Source organism: Actinia tenebrosa, unplaced genomic scaffold (assembly GCF_029948245.1).
Source record: "Actinia tenebrosa isolate PJP-AT-01 unplaced genomic scaffold, QUT_ActTen_1.0 PGA_scaffold0__85_contigs__length_37466705, whole genome shotgun sequence".
Taxonomy (NCBI): Eukaryota; Metazoa; Cnidaria; class Anthozoa; order Actiniaria; family Actiniidae; genus Actinia; species Actinia tenebrosa.
The window spans coordinates 2,352,743-2,369,901 of NW_028292569.1; the positions used below are offsets into that span (position 1 = coordinate 2,352,743).

General features: G+C 37.8%; 2 protein-coding genes across 3 annotated transcripts in view; one reads left to right on the forward strand and one right to left on the reverse strand.

Annotated features, from left to right (window-relative positions):
- Positions 1 to 13,429, forward strand: part of LOC148913211 (uncharacterized) — a 42,767-nt gene extending 29,338 nt beyond the window's left edge. The window contains exons 5-6 of one of the 2 annotated variants that reach the window (XM_089025739.1): positions 7,836 to 7,939; positions 9,692 to 13,429. In XM_089025739.1, the coding sequence (XP_088881865.1) occupies positions 7,836 to 7,922 (87 nt within the window). In that variant the 3' untranslated portion in view covers positions 7,923 to 7,939; positions 9,692 to 13,429. The remainder of the gene's footprint in view (positions 1 to 7,835; positions 7,940 to 9,691) is intronic. The other variant, XM_089025740.1, reaches the window with a different exon arrangement.
- LOC148913212 (neural cell adhesion molecule 2-like) overlaps positions 11,755 to 17,159 on the reverse strand; it is a 31,860-nt gene continuing 26,455 nt past the window's right edge. Inside the window, exon 12 of the mRNA XM_089026000.1 lies at positions 11,755 to 14,509. Within this exon, the coding sequence (XP_088882126.1) occupies positions 14,087 to 14,509 (423 nt within the window). The 3' untranslated portion in view covers positions 11,755 to 14,086. The remainder of the gene's footprint in view (positions 14,510 to 17,159) is intronic.

The following is a 17,159-nucleotide window of genomic DNA, read 5'->3' on the forward strand; positions in this document are numbered from 1 at the left end:
CCACGGATGCCATAATACTCAAGTTTCAGGAGTAGACGCTTGTGCGCAACGGTGTCGAATGCCTTTGAGAAATCCAGTATCAAAAGGTCAGATTGGTTTCTGTAGTTAATTGAGCGTGCCAAGTGTTCTATGTTGTTAATAAGTTGCGTCTCACATGAACGGTTACTCCTGAAGCATGTTGATGATCAACTAACACATTATGTGCATCCAGGTGTGTCATGATGTGTCGAAACATAATATGTTCTAATAATTTGCACGTTACAGATGTTAAAGAAACAGGTCGATAATTATGTGCTTCCGTCCTTGACCCTTTCTTGTATACTGCTATGATATTTGCATGTTTCCAGTCAGCTGGGACAAACCCAGTGTCGATTGATTGTTGGAAAATGAAGCATAAGTAGGGTGCAATAGCTGATGCAGCCTCTTTAAGGACACGCATTGGGATCAAGTCTGGTCCTGTTGCTTTGCATGGATTGATTCTCTGGAGTAGTTTAGTAACACCATCAATGTCTATTGTAACATTTGGCATATCTGTGATATCACTATAACCCAAAGTTGGTAATGTAGGGTTTTCATCTGTAAAGCCGGACACTATTGTACTGTTTATTAAGAATATCTGCCTTCTGTTTTGAGTCAGTGATTTCCTTTCCATCAGATTTAAGGATGGGAATTCCAGAAGAGTCTTTACGTTTAGCTTTGATATACTGCCAGAAGCGTTTCGTTATGCTGGGTTTGGTGTTCTCACTAATGTTGTCATCACCAATGTCTAGAAGATTGTTTATGTAGTCTTGGTGAGCTTTTCGCATTTCATTGTGTACCACTTTTCGAAGATTTCTGAACTTGCGCCAATCTTGTTCACTATTGCTGTGTCTGGCAGCATTGTAACGTCGCTGCTTTTGGCGAATAAGACGTTTAATGTGTGAATTAAACCACGGAGTAGACTTTTTCTTGCTAAGGGTCTTTTGGGGAATGTACTTCTTAATGGTATCGAAAAGTGTGGTTTTGAACTGAGTCCAGTTTTCTTCAACTGATTTTGTAGAAGGGTCTGAAGCTTGAAATGATGAATATGAATTCCCTAATTGTTCCTGCAGTCCTCCCATATCTGCACGTTTGTATAAGTAGACAGATCTTGGTGGATTTAGAGGGGGCTTCGTCTTAAAATTAATATCACAAATTACTGTACTGTGGTCACTCATACCTGGGACGACATAGGTACCTTCAATAAGGTCTGGGTGAGTCGTAAACACTAGGTCTAGTATGTTGTTTTGACGGGTGGGTTCTTGTACTACTTGTGTGAGATTAAATTCATCCATAATACCTAGCATTTTTTACTAATCCATTTGCATATTGAGGATTTCTCCTAATGGATCCATCCTCCCAATTTACATCTGGTAGGTTGAAATCACCTCCAAGTATGACATGTTTACAGTTTAGTCCATTGAGCTCTTTAAGGTTGTTCATGGAGAATTCAAGTTGTTCAATAGTCTCGATTGGGGATGTAGGCTGGCGATAAAATGCACCAAACATAATATCACCCTTTTTGTGTGAAATTTTGGTCCAGACAATCTCACAGTCAGCAGGTGATGATTGCTCTACTGAGACAATATCACTGTGAATAGCTATAAGGACTCCGCCCTTTTCCCCAGAAGCTCTGTCCTTACGGTTTGGAGGAGGGTGAAGGAATTCGTTAGGGAATACATCATTACTGTTGATTTCTTCTTTAAGGTATGTCTCACATCCTAGTATCACATAAGGTTTGTATGTCTCAATGACTTGATGGAGTTGTAATTGTTTATCATGACTTATGAGGCTACAAAAGTTAATGGTACATACCCGTATTTGATCATGTTTGCGGGAATGTGGGAAATCTGGCACATGGTTAGGTTTTGTGTTGGAGCTTGTACTGGGTGATCCACCGACGTGCAGTTGTCCTTGTGTTCTTTGTTTTTGTGGAGTGGAGGAGAATTGAGGTCCAGGGAAGTTATCGTTATTTATGGGAGAAAACCTATTTGAGTGTTCAATATCAGAATATGAGTTCAGCAGAGAACTAGAATAGTTTGGCATACCACACTTGTTACATCCCCATACACAGGAAGTATTTCCTAAAGCTTCATAGGCGATCTTGTCCATATTCATGCAGCGAATATGATGCCAAATGTCACAGAAATCGCACTGTATTCCTTGCTAGTTTATCTTGACTGGTTTTGCACAGATGCCACATGGGTATTTATACTGAGGGCCCGGGTTTAGCTGTATGTCCCCACATAAATAAAATGGAAATGAAGAGCTTCATCATAGTCTTGCTTCTCCCGGAGTTATGTTGAAACACATCGCTTTTGACACCTCTTGCTCGAGCTAAGCCCGCGCGTATTGGCTGTTTCGATGCAAATGTTATGTTTAAATCGCTCCCCATCGATGAATTAAGATATTTAGAGACTTCTCGATGGTGTTGTAATGAAAAACAAGCGAGTATAGGGCAAGGGAGCACATTAAAATTTTGTTTGTATAAGGAAAGTCGTCATATGTTCTTGGTTGATCTATCTAGCGCGCGCAATCCATCTTGTGACAGGCGTTCCTCGTAGTGTTTTAGTTTCGGCCGATCCGAATGGCCTACGATCGTGTAAGGAAGAGAATGACGAGTGTAATATATTCGTCGGTTTTCGGAGTAAATTCGCTAACCCGACTAAAGCAAGGAACGCCTGCCATGAAGTGTAGCGCGCGGACATCTAGCGCGCGCACGTTAACAAGCAATGCAAGTAACGCCTGCTATATCTTAGAATACGTGCGATAAAATCGAAGATAAACCAACACGATCAAAATTTTAACGTGCTCACTTGTATAGGGCCGATAAATAGGACTTTGAGCGGAGCTAGAAATTTTCCATCCGCCATCTTGGCTCAGCTATTGTCGATAGGATAAAACATAAACTTTGCTATATTTTTTAAGTTCACAGAAATAAAGTTTAAATACTTATATGTGTATGGTTTCTGTGGGTCTTTATGTAAATTGATCGTGTTTACTGTATAATCAAGCTCTACAACAGCTCCAACAAAAGATGTAACCTTTGCCTCAAAGAAAAATTTCTAATAATCTACCGACCAGGGCCCAGTTGCATAAAGCTCTATTACCTTAAGAGAAAAGTAAGAGTTAGTTACCGAGAACGGAGGTAATAAGCCATATACATCCCGAGGGATGTATATGGCTTATTGCCGACATTCGAGGTAACTAACAATTTTAGTTATCAATTAAGAAGGTTTTCTATAATATTCTGATGTTAGACTTTTAAGATAATGAAAATAAAAAGAATTTAAAAAAACATTCGTGGTTCAGTTGGAAGTTTAGAATGTATACAAAAGGGTAAACATTTTCCGCTTTGTTTTTATATTTCCCTTGTTGTCTATAGAGCATGAACAATGTGAGTTGATTATAAAGGGATTTACTAATGCCCTCTAGTCCCTACAGAGGTAATGTGGCACATAGTTTTAAAGTTCTGGAAATCTATGATGCTAATTAAACAAAAGTGCAGATGATAATAAAAAACCATAGATTTTAGGGTTTCGTAATCACATGTGGCTGTATGGCAATGGAGTTGGAACGAACCGGGCATAGAGATGAAAGAAGCCTTCAAAAATACCAAAGGCCAAGTGTAAGTGTCAAGACAGCGATTTCCAAGTGCTTTGACAGTGGAGGTAACATCTACGGCAAAAAGACCTAATGAAGATCTCGATAATGGCGGCCAGGAAAACAAGAAGAAATGTAGTGAAAAGGATGAGCAAAACCCAGTTTGTAAGAATTATTATTTTAAAAACTGTGTTGTAAACTTTAACACATAAACTATGAGCACTAGCAACGATTTGATAATGTAATGTTTAGAAAACATATCTCTATAGTTTTTTTGAATGTAAACATTAATTAGATTAGTTCTGTAGAATAGTATTATTCCCCAGATAGTTTACTCGTCAGGCAGCAGGGAAGAGCGGGGCTGATATGAATTAATCTGATTGGCTCATTATAAATTCAAGGTCAATATATAGTTATAAACCGGGTTTATAACTATATATTGACCATCGATTCATAATGAGCCAATCAGATTAATTCATATCAGCCCCGCTCTTCCCTGCTGCATTTCAATTCCCTCCCCGGGCTTTAAGTTTGTCCATTGTTTATGAGGGTTGTAATAAAAATAAAGCCTTATGAATAATAAAGAAAACCATGTCAATTGATAACTAAAAGCTTAAAAACACTCGTAAGTATTGTCTTAGTACAATGGCCTATTCTTTTGGAATAAAACTTACGGATGCTCTTATCTTAAGAGAGCTTTATGCAACCGGGCCCTGGTTCACGAAACAGGATTGTCGGGAAAAATGTAGTCTTGACTTTTTCTTCTCAAACATATATGCTCTGCTTCTATGTATTGAGCACGGTTTTACAGGAAAATTGATTCACATACTTCTTATATATATTTGTCAAACTCATTAATAATTCATGAGGAAAACACAACAGAAACCACGACCGTGAAGAGTGTTGTAATTCTGATTCTTCAAATGAGTGTATACAGCAATATGCAAAAACTTTGTACGTGTATACAAATATATCAAAAATACAACTGAGTTTCATTTTTGAGAGTAAATTGCTTGCTTAAAATGTATTCTGTTTATTGTGTTCATAGCGAGATTTTGAGTTTGGTTTGAATTAAAACAGTATTTCAGTTTTCAAAGTTCTACTGAAAAACGGACTGAAAATCGCAGTTTTACAAGCATAGTAAACATAGCCTAGCTTTAAACGTAGTAATTTATTTTTTTAGTAAACTCGCGTTCTTCCAAGAACAACACTTCTTTTACTTGTTTTTGTTCATACTAGAGGTTAGAAACTGCTCAAAAGATTTACATATCGCCTAACTTTTCCTTGACTTTGCTAATTGTATTAGTCATCGATTTTCTTTTTGGTTTAGTCAAAAATATAGTTTCATTCAAGTAGATATGAAATGACAGTTCTGCGCCACTTGAGTGAGGCGCAAGAGGAGGTGATGTCATAGCTATCCTAAGTGAGGTGCTGTAGGGGGAGGCTGGATTGTAACACATCCTATATTTTATGTCAAAGATTAATCCTAATAAAATCTTCTAATTATTCATTAGCCGATAGCGTGATAGCTGATAGCCTAGCTCTCTATATAAAGTAGATTCTAGTGTGGATTTAAATCCACCCCACATCCACCCCATGCTGCTCCACTCCTGCGTGACAGACGGGATTACTAACCACTACACACTATCAAGGATTTGGATTTTGATGTAAATATAGACCACAAATGTATTTCAGTCTAGTTTCTTTGTTTTGCATCTTTCAGTCACGATAATTTAATAATGTTCTCAGTTGGCTATAAAAGGAAAGTAGTTGGCCTCGTGGGTTGCCTTTTCATCTACTTCTTCGCTCTCTTGTTGTGGTACTCTTGATGAGTTTCAAACTGCCTGATCTTAACGACATCCGATGAATTGAATCGCATTCATTACAACAGAACTTTTTCTCTGTGTTCTGTTGATTCATAGGGAGCACGCTCGTACAAATGTCACACCGGACAACCTCGTTCATGTTCTTTGAGTGGTTACCTTCGTGCCAATGGCAAGTTGGGCACCGAACTATAAAAATCTTCGAAAACTGTCGGGGTACTTGACAAACGTGACACTTGTTTTGCTCCTGTTCATCATAATCCAATTCCTCGTCCATACTCTCTCCTCCTTCCTCCTACTCCTCCTCATCATCATCATCATCTTCGCCATTAACGCTATTTTCTTCCTCCTGCTTTTCTTCGTTTTCTTGTTCATCAGTTGACTGACTTTCAGCCTCGCTGTCATCTAAGCCTTCATCTTCCTGTTGCGTGGCAATAAGGTCTACCAACAATTTCTGATTGCCGATGGGATGTTTGTTGATCCCAAGTTCTACTAATCCATTGGTAAACGTTTTTAAAGGGGCACTTGGATGAAAATTTGGATGAAAAGTCCGAATAATTGAAGTATTTGAGGATAATATGACTCAGTTATAATTATGAAAATCAGATTAGTGAAAATTTTAGCCTGGGAGCCACTTGATTGAGATATTTTGAGTTAAAAGCGAAAAGAACAATAGGGTTGAGTAAATGACGTCATTTACTCACAGTTTAGATGCTGAATAAAATTTATAATTTTTTCCCGCCGCTTTTGTCTGTAAAGGAAACGTGTTGCTTTGCTACTATCTGGGCCATATAGATAAGATTAATCAAGTTTAAAGCCATTTCTAATTTTCATTGATTTTTATCCAAGTGCCCCTTTAAACCTCTAGGTGTTCTGACATCTGGGTTATAAGGTAATAAAGCATATTCAATTAGTTCCTTCATGCTGGTGACTGGGATTCTTCGTTGATGATAAGTCACTTCTCCATGTGAATTCCAGTACAAAATGTCCTTAGAAGGGGCCATGCTGTGAAGTAAATTTAGAGCCTTCTCCCTCGGTAGGTTTTTAGGAAGCTGTTGTACAATCTGATCAATTTCATTATGCAAAAATTCCTCCTCACTAAAAGTCTCGGAGTATGATAAATCTTCCTCCGAATCTTCAACCCACTTTCTCTTCATGATGATCACTGATTTGTTGAACAGGGTAGAATGAGACTCTAGGGCTCGTACAGGTGTTTTATACCAAAACTAAACTTAAATCCTCCATCAAAGGTGAGGCGATGGTCTTCACAAATCCGCCGCCCTTTTGGGGCAAAATTGTTTTCTTTGTTTTGAACGGTACTGATGAGTCAGCTAACGCTCTAATATCCTCAGCATGAGGTCTTAGTGCTTCTTTTTCAGAGTTAGAAACTGGAATAACTCCTTTCAATAAATTATGGCAGACCTCACACATTACATGAACTTGTTGGGGAGTGGCTGTTGCAAGCAAAACTTTCCTCGGATGCTCTGGGCATTTAGTCAAAAGATGCAAATAGCCAAAGTTCTCTCGGGATGGTTTGTTCAAATGAAATGGCAACGGAAAGAACCATCGTATTTATTATACAACTGGCTGCCTACTATCTACACTAGATTCTACATAATTACAAGTCAGTTACTATGAGAACAAAATAGAAAATCGCAAAATCGTGTTTAATAGTTAAATAATGAAAAGTGCTGTAAGTTAATTGTATTTTTCTACTTAATGTTGAGCGTTTCATGAATAAACGAAAAGATTTTTGAAAAACGTTTTTGCCGTTGTTCCTTGGGCAAGTCATCTTGTTTGTTTTTTGATGCGTCAACTTCGTAGAACTCAAATAGGGTGAAACAAAAGCATAAAATAAAAAGAGTCTAATCTTTTAAAAATAGGCTTTGTGACAGAAAAACTATATTTTATGAATAATTAGAACATTTTATTAGGATTAAACTTTGACGTAAAATATATAGGATGTGGTGCAATCCAGCAAACTAAAAAATAGATATAGCTGACCACCCCTCCCCCTACAGCACCTCACTTAGAATAGCTATGACATCACCTCCTCTTGTGCCTCACGGCGCCTCACTCAGGTGGAGCAGAACTGTCATTTCATATCTACTCATTCATGTTTTGATCTCAAACTTTCTAATTGATTGCCTTAAGTCTCACGAAACAACAGCCAAATGCTGTCTTCCTCTGATTGGACGTTTCCTTTTTTCTTACACGTGAAGGAAAGCCGTATGTGGCTTCTGTTTGGACGAATCATTTTTTTCACATTTTTATTTTTGGGAACAGTGAACGGACGAAAATATCATTTTACAGATTTTTAATGAGTAAATAACCGCATTTATATAATTGGAAAACAAAACATGACTATCATTATTTCTTTAACACTTTCAGTCTAATAAAAAAAGTCACCAAGATAATCTCCCGGCTGACAAAAAACAAGACACTGAAATGAAAAGCTCTTCAGCTGCAAAAACATAAAGAAAAAGGTTGTTCAGGTATAATATATACGTGGTCTCGTATGCCAACTATGGTTCATATTTCAAACCTAAACTATTTGAATAGATTAGTTAACTAAAAATTACATAAAGTCGTTCTATTAGAAGTTAAGAGCTTAATTTTGTCAACCATAAAAAATACTTCTAATTTTATCAAGTCGTATCCACGAGTTCGCCATCCCTATTTTAAAATACTTGGCAATACTTAGCAATTATTAGACAAGGTTAAGTAAAATATCGTGATTTGTTTGTGCGAGCATTGCACGCGAGGCACTAACAATTCACGACATTTTGTGATATCCGAATTCAATAATTGTTTCATCACCTAATTTATTTTTGCCCGTTCTTTTTTTCTGTGTTTCGTTGTTTTTTGTTTTTTGTTGTTTTTTTTTTTTTTGTTTTTGTTTTTGTTTTTTTTTTGTTTTTTGTTTTTGTTGTTGTTGTTGTTTTTTGGATCAGGATCGAACTGAAAACATGTTAAGGCGCCGCGATCTGGCAGACGCTATCCAGTCCAAAACTAGCCGATATTTTAATCACAAGATAAGAAGGGATCTACGGAGCGATGTTTAGTGCTAAGTAGATGACGTCACAGACTCCCATCAGTACATTAAGTAAAATTTTAACCAGTGATTATTAGTCTCGATTATTATTCGATTATTATTCGATTTTCGAAATAGCCTCCCTTTAAACAATTAATTAATGGTAATTGAACTGAGTGGAGTTCATTTTGGTCTGAAATCAAGCGAGTGATTATAAAATTGTTGCAATTTTTTACTCACAAGTTTGATTTCAGACCAAAATTGAACTTACTTAGTTCAATTACCACGTAATTATATCCATTTTAAAATATCCTGCAATCTTACATTTAAAATTAAATTTTACTAAAATTTAGTCAAACTAAAACTGAAATTCCCTTCATTTTTTCTCGTTCTTTCTTTCTCATTTCCTCATTTAATCATATCATTTTTGTAATCACTACCAAATCCTGCAATCTGATTGGTTCAAAAATTAAATTTTACTAAAATTTAGTCAAACTTAAACTGAAATTCCCTTCATTTTTTCTCGTTCTTTCTTTCTCATTTCCTCATTTAATCATATCCTTTTTGTAATCACTACCAAATCCTGCAATCTGATTGGTTCAAAAGAGTGCGATTAATTCCCAAATCGCATTCTTAGGAGCTCTTTATCGCATCCATTTGAGCTCTTAATCGCATCTTTTTGAAATAACCCATCACAACAGAATTCTTATATTCAGCCAATCAGAGAAGAGAATGGAACAAGCCTTTTCAACAATTGAATTGGGACATTTTCACACTTTTTGATTTAGATTTTACAACAAAAAAGCAAAAGCAAAAAAACATTTATTTTTCATGTAGTCTTGTAGTCATGTGTATGATTACAAAAAGGATAGGATTGAGTGGTAATTAAACTGAGTGGAGTGCAATTTGGACCAAAATCATACTTGTGATTAACAAATTGCACTCCCGCTACGCGGGTGTGCAATTTTTTCATCACTCGTATGATTTTGGTCCAAATTGCACTCCACTCAGTTTAATTACCATCATAAATCGCTGCTGAGAGGCAGATTGCAGAAATCGTCAGTGATTTCAAAATGGATATAATTAATTAGTTTTAAAAGTTTTTTTTTTTAATTTATCTGTTGTTTTTTTCGTTATTTATTAATCAATTTGTTTTGTTTGTTCATTGTAAATGAAAGTTAATATGGAAGTTGCCTTTTTTTTTCTTCAACAGAACAACAACAAACGTGGGAAAGGTATCAGAATTCCACTGGGATAAGTTACCATTATAAAAAGTAAAGCAACAACAATCGATTTGTGAAATAGTGTTGTTTCTAAATAGCAAGCAATGAAATAGTGCTATTTAATCATAGCAAGTCTGTACTAACAAGCTATGATGAAATGATGGAGGTAATACTTCGAGTTTTGCTCTTTGATTAAGCGCTCGGTCACTGAAACAGTGCCCACTCTGACATTTATAAGTAAATTGATGATAAACATGGTTGAAATCGGAATCGAATTATCTAACTCGAACCCAACAGTGTGAAACTTTATTTTCGAGTGACACGCTGATTCCTTAACTCGCTGCCATTGAGTCACGCACATATGTCAAAGTGGGCGATGTTTCAGCATTTTGGATGTGGCGAGGGCGTAACTTTTTTTTACAATTATTGTTCTCTATAGTTTTGAACTGTTTTATCAGTGTTGCTTAGTACCAGTTAGCGCAGTAGACAGAAATTTCTACTTTTCTTTTGTTTTACTATGGCTGTTAGTCACTCATTTTTTGACTTTGTTTCACGGGCCAAGTGAAATCAAGATTTTTAAAAATAGTAAGCATAATATTTAGTAGTTCATTGACTTCTTTTCTTCAGCTTTGACTGTTAGAGTGGTTTTCATTAATCCGCTAATAGGCAACTTGCACTAAGAGGTCACGTGATTAAACCGACCATTGTGGCTGGCATTCTACAGAATTTTAGCTTTGCGAGAATGTAAAAGAAGAGTAAAAAAAAGAACTACGATGTGAAGACCAATGAAGTGTTAAGTCTTGTTTTGCCGACTTCACAACCTCAAAACAACGATTTCTTGTCGAAAAATTTCAAGTATTTTTCAACTTCATTCTTGAAAAATGCATTTTTCTTGCAAGAAATATACTTTTAATAGATACCTTAAGTAGATTTCTGCTATTCATTCGCCAGGAAGAGGGAAAATATGGTATGTTTTGAGGTCATGTAGCCGGCGAAACAAGACTAAACACTTCGTAGGTCTTCACATCGTAGCGCAAAAAAAAACCTTTTTATTGTTCTTGGCGAGTTAATAGCGAAAATCTACTTTAGTTATCTACTAAGAATATATATCTCGTAAGAAAAGGGGATTTATATCGTTATTTAGTGCGCTAACTTTCCTTTTATCACTAAAATAATACCCGAATCCGTCATCTTTTTTTTTACATTCTCGCATAGCAAAAACCTCTTAGTGCAAGTCGCCTACTAGAGTGTAATAGTCAAACAAACAAAATAAAAACAAAAGAACTATAGTGTAATACAGTGGGAACTCTATTAAGCGGCCACCTATTAAGCGGTCACCCTCTATTCAGCGGCCACCTTTCAAAGTCCCAAAAAATATGCCACTAAATTACTGTTTTTAGTACCTCTATTCAACGGCCACCTCTATTAAGCGGTCACGGTCACTATTTTCCTACCGCAACGGTAATATTTATTGCTTTTATTACCTCTGTTAAGCGGCCAGTAAGCCTCCTGTTGAAATGTTTCACGTGAGATGTTAGAATGAATAGGCGACAATTGATAATAACAAGAATAATTGTAATTTAATGCGTCGTAACATGAAGTTTATTAGCTATAACGACAATCAAACAAGACGTAAATATCCGCTCTCTACCACAGCTAAGAGAAAATGTAAAGTATTAAAGCTCTACGTTCTGTTCTGCTACAAGATAACAATAGTGTACGTCTATAAAAATCCTTGCTCCTCCAGTTTTGTTTTAAGCCATTGAATAGAGAACTCGTCTCCTGTGAAGCAGCACTCACTTGGAATTTCCAAACCGTAACCTGCCCCTCTGTTCACACGCTTGCCTTTCACAATAACGTTGCCTTCATTCGTCGCTCTCTTTAGAAATTTTGACACCCATAAAGCCATAAGTTTTGGAATATGTCCAAGAACAGTTTCACCATTCTGTATCTCATTTTTGTGGCTTGGCTTGCGGGTAGACATACAATGCGCACTCATCGCTAATTGTGTTTTGTTATATCTAAAAGTAATTCTAATTAACAGTGTACGGTATTAAGAGTCGAACGATCCATTTTACTGTGTAGATTCAATACATTATAGTTAATTGCCGAAAACACGATTTTTTTATTGAACCTCTGTTAAGCGGCCAACCTCTATTAAGCGGCCACTTTTTCTGGTCCCGAGGGTGACCGCTCAATAGAGGTCCCACTGTATTACTAAATAAGCTAGAGTGTATTTCACGTGTTTACGAAAACCACTCTTGTCACCAACTATTCATGTTCGGTGCACGGGCTAAGTAAAATCACTCTATTCACGAAATACGATACTATCTAAGTAGTACTAATTAGCACTTAATAGCAATTAATCCATTTTATATTGTTTAGTTACTTCCATTTAGTACGAAGCATTAGTATTTATCTCATCAATACAAAGCTAGAGTATATTTCACGGGTTTATGAAAACCACTCTAGTCACTAATTATTCATGTTCGGTGCACGGGCTAAGTAAAATCACTTTATTCACGAAATAGGAACTATCAAAGGCCCCGTCCACACTATGCCGGATAAATTTGAATCCGCAACTTTCACACCGAAACCGAAGAAAAAGGTTTTCCGTCCACACATGACGGATAAATTGTTTCGCGTCCACACTACTCCGATAAGAGGCTTCATGTGAGCATGTGCATCGAAGATGATATTGAGCCCGCGGTGAATCTTTAGCCTTCCCGCCATGTTCTCATGACAATCATGACGTCACCGTATTCGAAAAATTTCGGATACGAAATGTTCTCCGTCCATACTAATACGGCTAGCCGGCGTTTTCAAATCGTTACACTCTGGAGACCGTATTCGTAAAAATTCGTTTTCGGTGAAGAATTGTTCCGGATTCGCCCGGACTAGTGTGGACGCTAGGCCTAACCGAATAAATAAAAATTCGGATTCAAATTTATCCGCCATAGTGTGGACGGGGCCTAAGTAGTACTAATTAGCACTTAATAGCAATTAATCCATTGTTTTATATTGTTTTATAGTACCATTTAGTACTAACCATTAGTATTTATCTCATCAATAGAGGAAAAGTACTAAACCCATGAAATAGAAAGAACGCATAACATATACTCGTGAAAAAGTTAACTACCAAATTGTACAAAATAATGAAAAGTTTTGAAGGTCTACGCTCTACCGAGGTATGGCGAACTAACTAATTTTGTGCAATTTCTTACGAAGTGTTTCATGGATATATGGTATGCACTCTATCAGACTAATGCACATTAGTGGACCCTAATTACATTGTTTTCTTGTGCGGCAATTTGACTATTACATGTTGACTAGTACTCTTTAGTTCACTTCTATATTATTTGCACTCCACTGTTTTACGTTATTCTTATTCTAACTGACAAAAATTTGGGAATAGCTTATTATTTCTCACAAAACAGATAGAGTATCATACTCGTATTTATATTTGCGTAGTTATGAGACCTTATTTGTATTGCTAACTTTGTTGTCAAAATAGTAGTTTGAAAGTTTGTTATCAAAGTAGTAGTCGGAAAGTTTCATCGGCTAAACGTTTAGAATTGTATAACTTACACAATTGTGAAAAAGGAGTATTCCTGAGTTACCAATATTATGTATGTGTTGCCTCAAATGACTGCATTGCTCAACTTAAATAGAGTTAAGAGACGCAATACGATGTTGCATATACTTCATTAAATTAGTGTGTGCAATCACTCGTGTGACGTAAAAAGTAAATTCCAATTCCAATCAAATCACAGATTCTCCTAAGATAGAAATGCCATTTCTTCCTCACCATCTCCATTTGTCACAAGTGAAACAGTTCATGTGGTATATTTTCTTCCTTTCTGGCAGGCAATCGCATCGAAAATGCACTTTCAGTTGTTTTCACTTGCAAGTTCAATTTTTTGGACGTGTCCATGTCTAAACATACCTAATGCTTTGTTGCTTACATTCTTGTAGTCTTTGTTGGAGTCTTTTTTTGCTTTGCTTTAGATGAAGTAAGAAATTACTCTTTGTCCTTAGCATCACTAGACTTTCGCAAGACCAAAGAAATGCGGCTTATTCACCTATTGGGCACTCTAAGTCCCATCGGGATTAATGAACGTTTTACTTTTAACTAACCCACGCTTTTGTCTTTTGATAGTTTCTTTCGTTTCCTTGCCCACCTCGTTCTCATTGGTTTTATTTTTTTCTTTTTGTCTTGTTCTCAGTGTATAAACACTCCTTTCTACCAGCGTCCAAAACGTTAGTAAGTTTTTCCATCTTTTCACGGTGTAAAATTTACCCTTTTATCATTAACTCATAATCAGTGGACATGACATCAATATCAATTATTGGTGTCTGAAATTTCTCCTCTTGGTACAAGCTGTTTATATAATAGACTGGTCACTACTGTTGTTTTGATCTAACTGATGCATATCATTATGAGATTGTAGGCTTTGGTAATGTGTAGGGTTTAGCCTAACATCAAGTGTCTGGTACGTAGTATCTGGTACGTTCTTGCCGGCAAGCCGAGCATTAGGTTTTTCGAACTTTGGACGGTGAAGGGGTTCGTAAGTTAGACCTTGTTCTCCGTGTAATGAACCAGCTGCACTAGAATATGACAGTGCTTGATAATGACTCGGTGTTTCTGTGGAGGTGCTGCTGTAGCCATCTTCTCTGCTGGGCATTTCGATTGGATGATCAGCACGATAAATTCTTATGGGTTCATATTCACCAGCTGAGGAGCTCTGTCGAGGAGTGTCTGATACCAAGCTGATTGAAGTTTTGTTTTCTTCCATTTCTAGTGTGTTCTGTGAAAATAACATGTTTACGAATTCATTGAGATGACACACCAATTTCAGAAACGTCGGTCGGAGATCTAAAATCTGAGACGGAGTGGAGATGTGGAGTGTTTTCTCGTTAAAAATTCAACATTAACTAAGCCAGACCATTTGCCAGCGCAGATCAAAGCTCAAAGTTCGTATATTTAGATATACCTTTTTGCGAACTATTAGTTGAAACTACGAAACAATTTACAGCTTACAACCCCAGTTCCTTTCGGTCTCAGATTTCAGATCTCCAACCGACAACGTTTTTTTAAATAGAGTATACATCATATGAAAAACAACGGGAAGACTGGAAACGAGCACCGCTAACAATTTATGATTACATAAATACATTACAAGAAAGACCATGTCAAATTAATAATTTCGGAGAGTTCTATTGTCATATATTAAATCCCTGAAGAGTTACTGCCTGCCTGCCTGCCTGCCTGCCTGCCTGCCTGCCTGCCTTCTATTGTCATATATTAAATCCCTGAAGAGCCAGCCAGCCAGCCACTGTTTCGGAATTTTGTACTAAATAGCAAATGAAAGTAAATGAAAAAAAGTTCGAAAATCATGATTTTTACAAAGAAAACGTGTAAAAAAATTAATCAGCCCTCTTTCACTTTAAATGATAATAATATTGAAGTCGTAAGCGAATTTACATATTTAGGCGTGAAATTAAGTTCAACCGGTAACTTTAATGCGCATTTGAATCAAACAAGAGAAAAAGGATTAAATGCTTTATTCAAATTAAAACTCATCAACTAATAAGTTTGGGCTAGGTACCAGTGCGGGGTCCGGTTACGCGAGTATATCCCCCAGCAAGGAGGTAGCCATGGCGACCGGGCCACAACCCAACTTCCGACCTCGACCAAGGGTGCTTGGTAGAGAACATGTGACCGGTTACCATGGGACCTTCCTACCAAACGAAGTCCAAGCACCCAGGACCAAGTAATAAAACAAAAGCAACAGAGGGGCACAAACGCTAATCTCTAGTCGAGCAATGAGCCTTTAATGTGTAGTTAACACGATTTGCCGAAGCCAGAGAGGCTACCGGGGTTCTAATATAAACCCTAAAGGCATCGCTTGACCAACGGCCTAGTGTTTGAATTAGGTGGTCTGGGACGCCGTTGTGGGGGGCTACTGTGGCCGTGCTGATGCGGAAACTGTGGCTGGAGTAGTTGCCAGGGACATTGCCTACCTTCAGAATGTCCATAAGCCAGTTGGTGCTGAAGAGATCGTGCGACTGAGAGGCAAAACAGATTGAAGGAGGAAGAGTGGGCCAGGTGAATCACCACGAGTGGCCAGATACTTAATTGACGCATCCACCGCACACAAGGGAGAGTTTGCTTTGCCATTGTATATGAAACACCCTTAGCGAAAACAGGCCCATGATACATGACACCTTTGCTGTGCGAGAGTGGAGGATTGCTGTAACTGCTTCGTTGTCAGTTCTAAAAAGTATGTGGTGCTAGGGCCAACCATAACCCCAAACATGACCTGCGATGATAATATGGAAAGGCTCTTTCTACGTGATGGATTAAGCTGTTGGTTCACGGAACAGAGACCATTAAACCAGTCCTCGCCCCAGAATATTCCATAACCTAGGGCAACCGAGGCATCCGATGTCACGACGATCGAGGGAGGGTGAGATAAACCTGAGTAAAGCCAGAAGTTAACGCCATTCCAGGACTCCAAAACATTTCGCCACCAGCTCAAATCTAAATGAAATTCGGAATTAAGTCGAATGGGGTGACGGTGGTTCCTGAAGCAGGACAGGGTAATGATCCTGCGTCGAATACAGGCGCGACCCGGCCAAACGACTTTGGCTGCGTGGTGGCACCATCGACGATCGGCCCAGGAGTCCAAAAGAAGTTGCAAACGGGTAAGCTTCTTCGTTGGGAGGCGGGCAGTTGATTAACTGAGTTGAGCTAGATCCCTAGCACTACCGGGGTGGAAGACGGACCCTCACACTTCTTGGGATGTAAAGGTAAGTTGCTATCGAATTGCGACAAGCCAAACTGCCGAGATGCCAAGCCGTTTAATAGACAAACGAACAGCTGCGGCATAGGGCAGCATGATAGGAGAAACGCAGGAGTACTACGCGAAGCGAATGGACGAAGTTTAAGGTAAAGCAACGCTACGCAGAGAAAGTCGAGGCGTAAGTAGTACTATGCGACATGCAGACTATCGAAGGGAAGGGGAATACCAAGACAAGCAATATGACAAGCAAAGTAGTCTTCGCGAGGGCGATGGTGGTAGCGAAGCCAATGCAATGCGACAAACCAACTGTCGTAGCAATGTAGAAAATATTGAAGTACTGCATATCAACAATTAAAACGCCGAGCAAACTGTTTTAGCAATAGAGAAAATATCATCAATGATGGATACATCGGTAAAACGACAAGCAAACTGTTTTAGCAATAGAGAGGATATCATCAATGATGGATACATCGGTAAAACGCCGAGTCAACTGTTCTAGCAATAGAGAAGATATCATCAATGATGGATACATCGGTAAAACGACAAGCAAACTGTTTTAGCAATAGAGAGGATATCATCAATGATGGATACATCGGTAAAACGCCGAGTCAACTGTTCTAGCAATAGAGAAGATATCATCAATGATGGATAC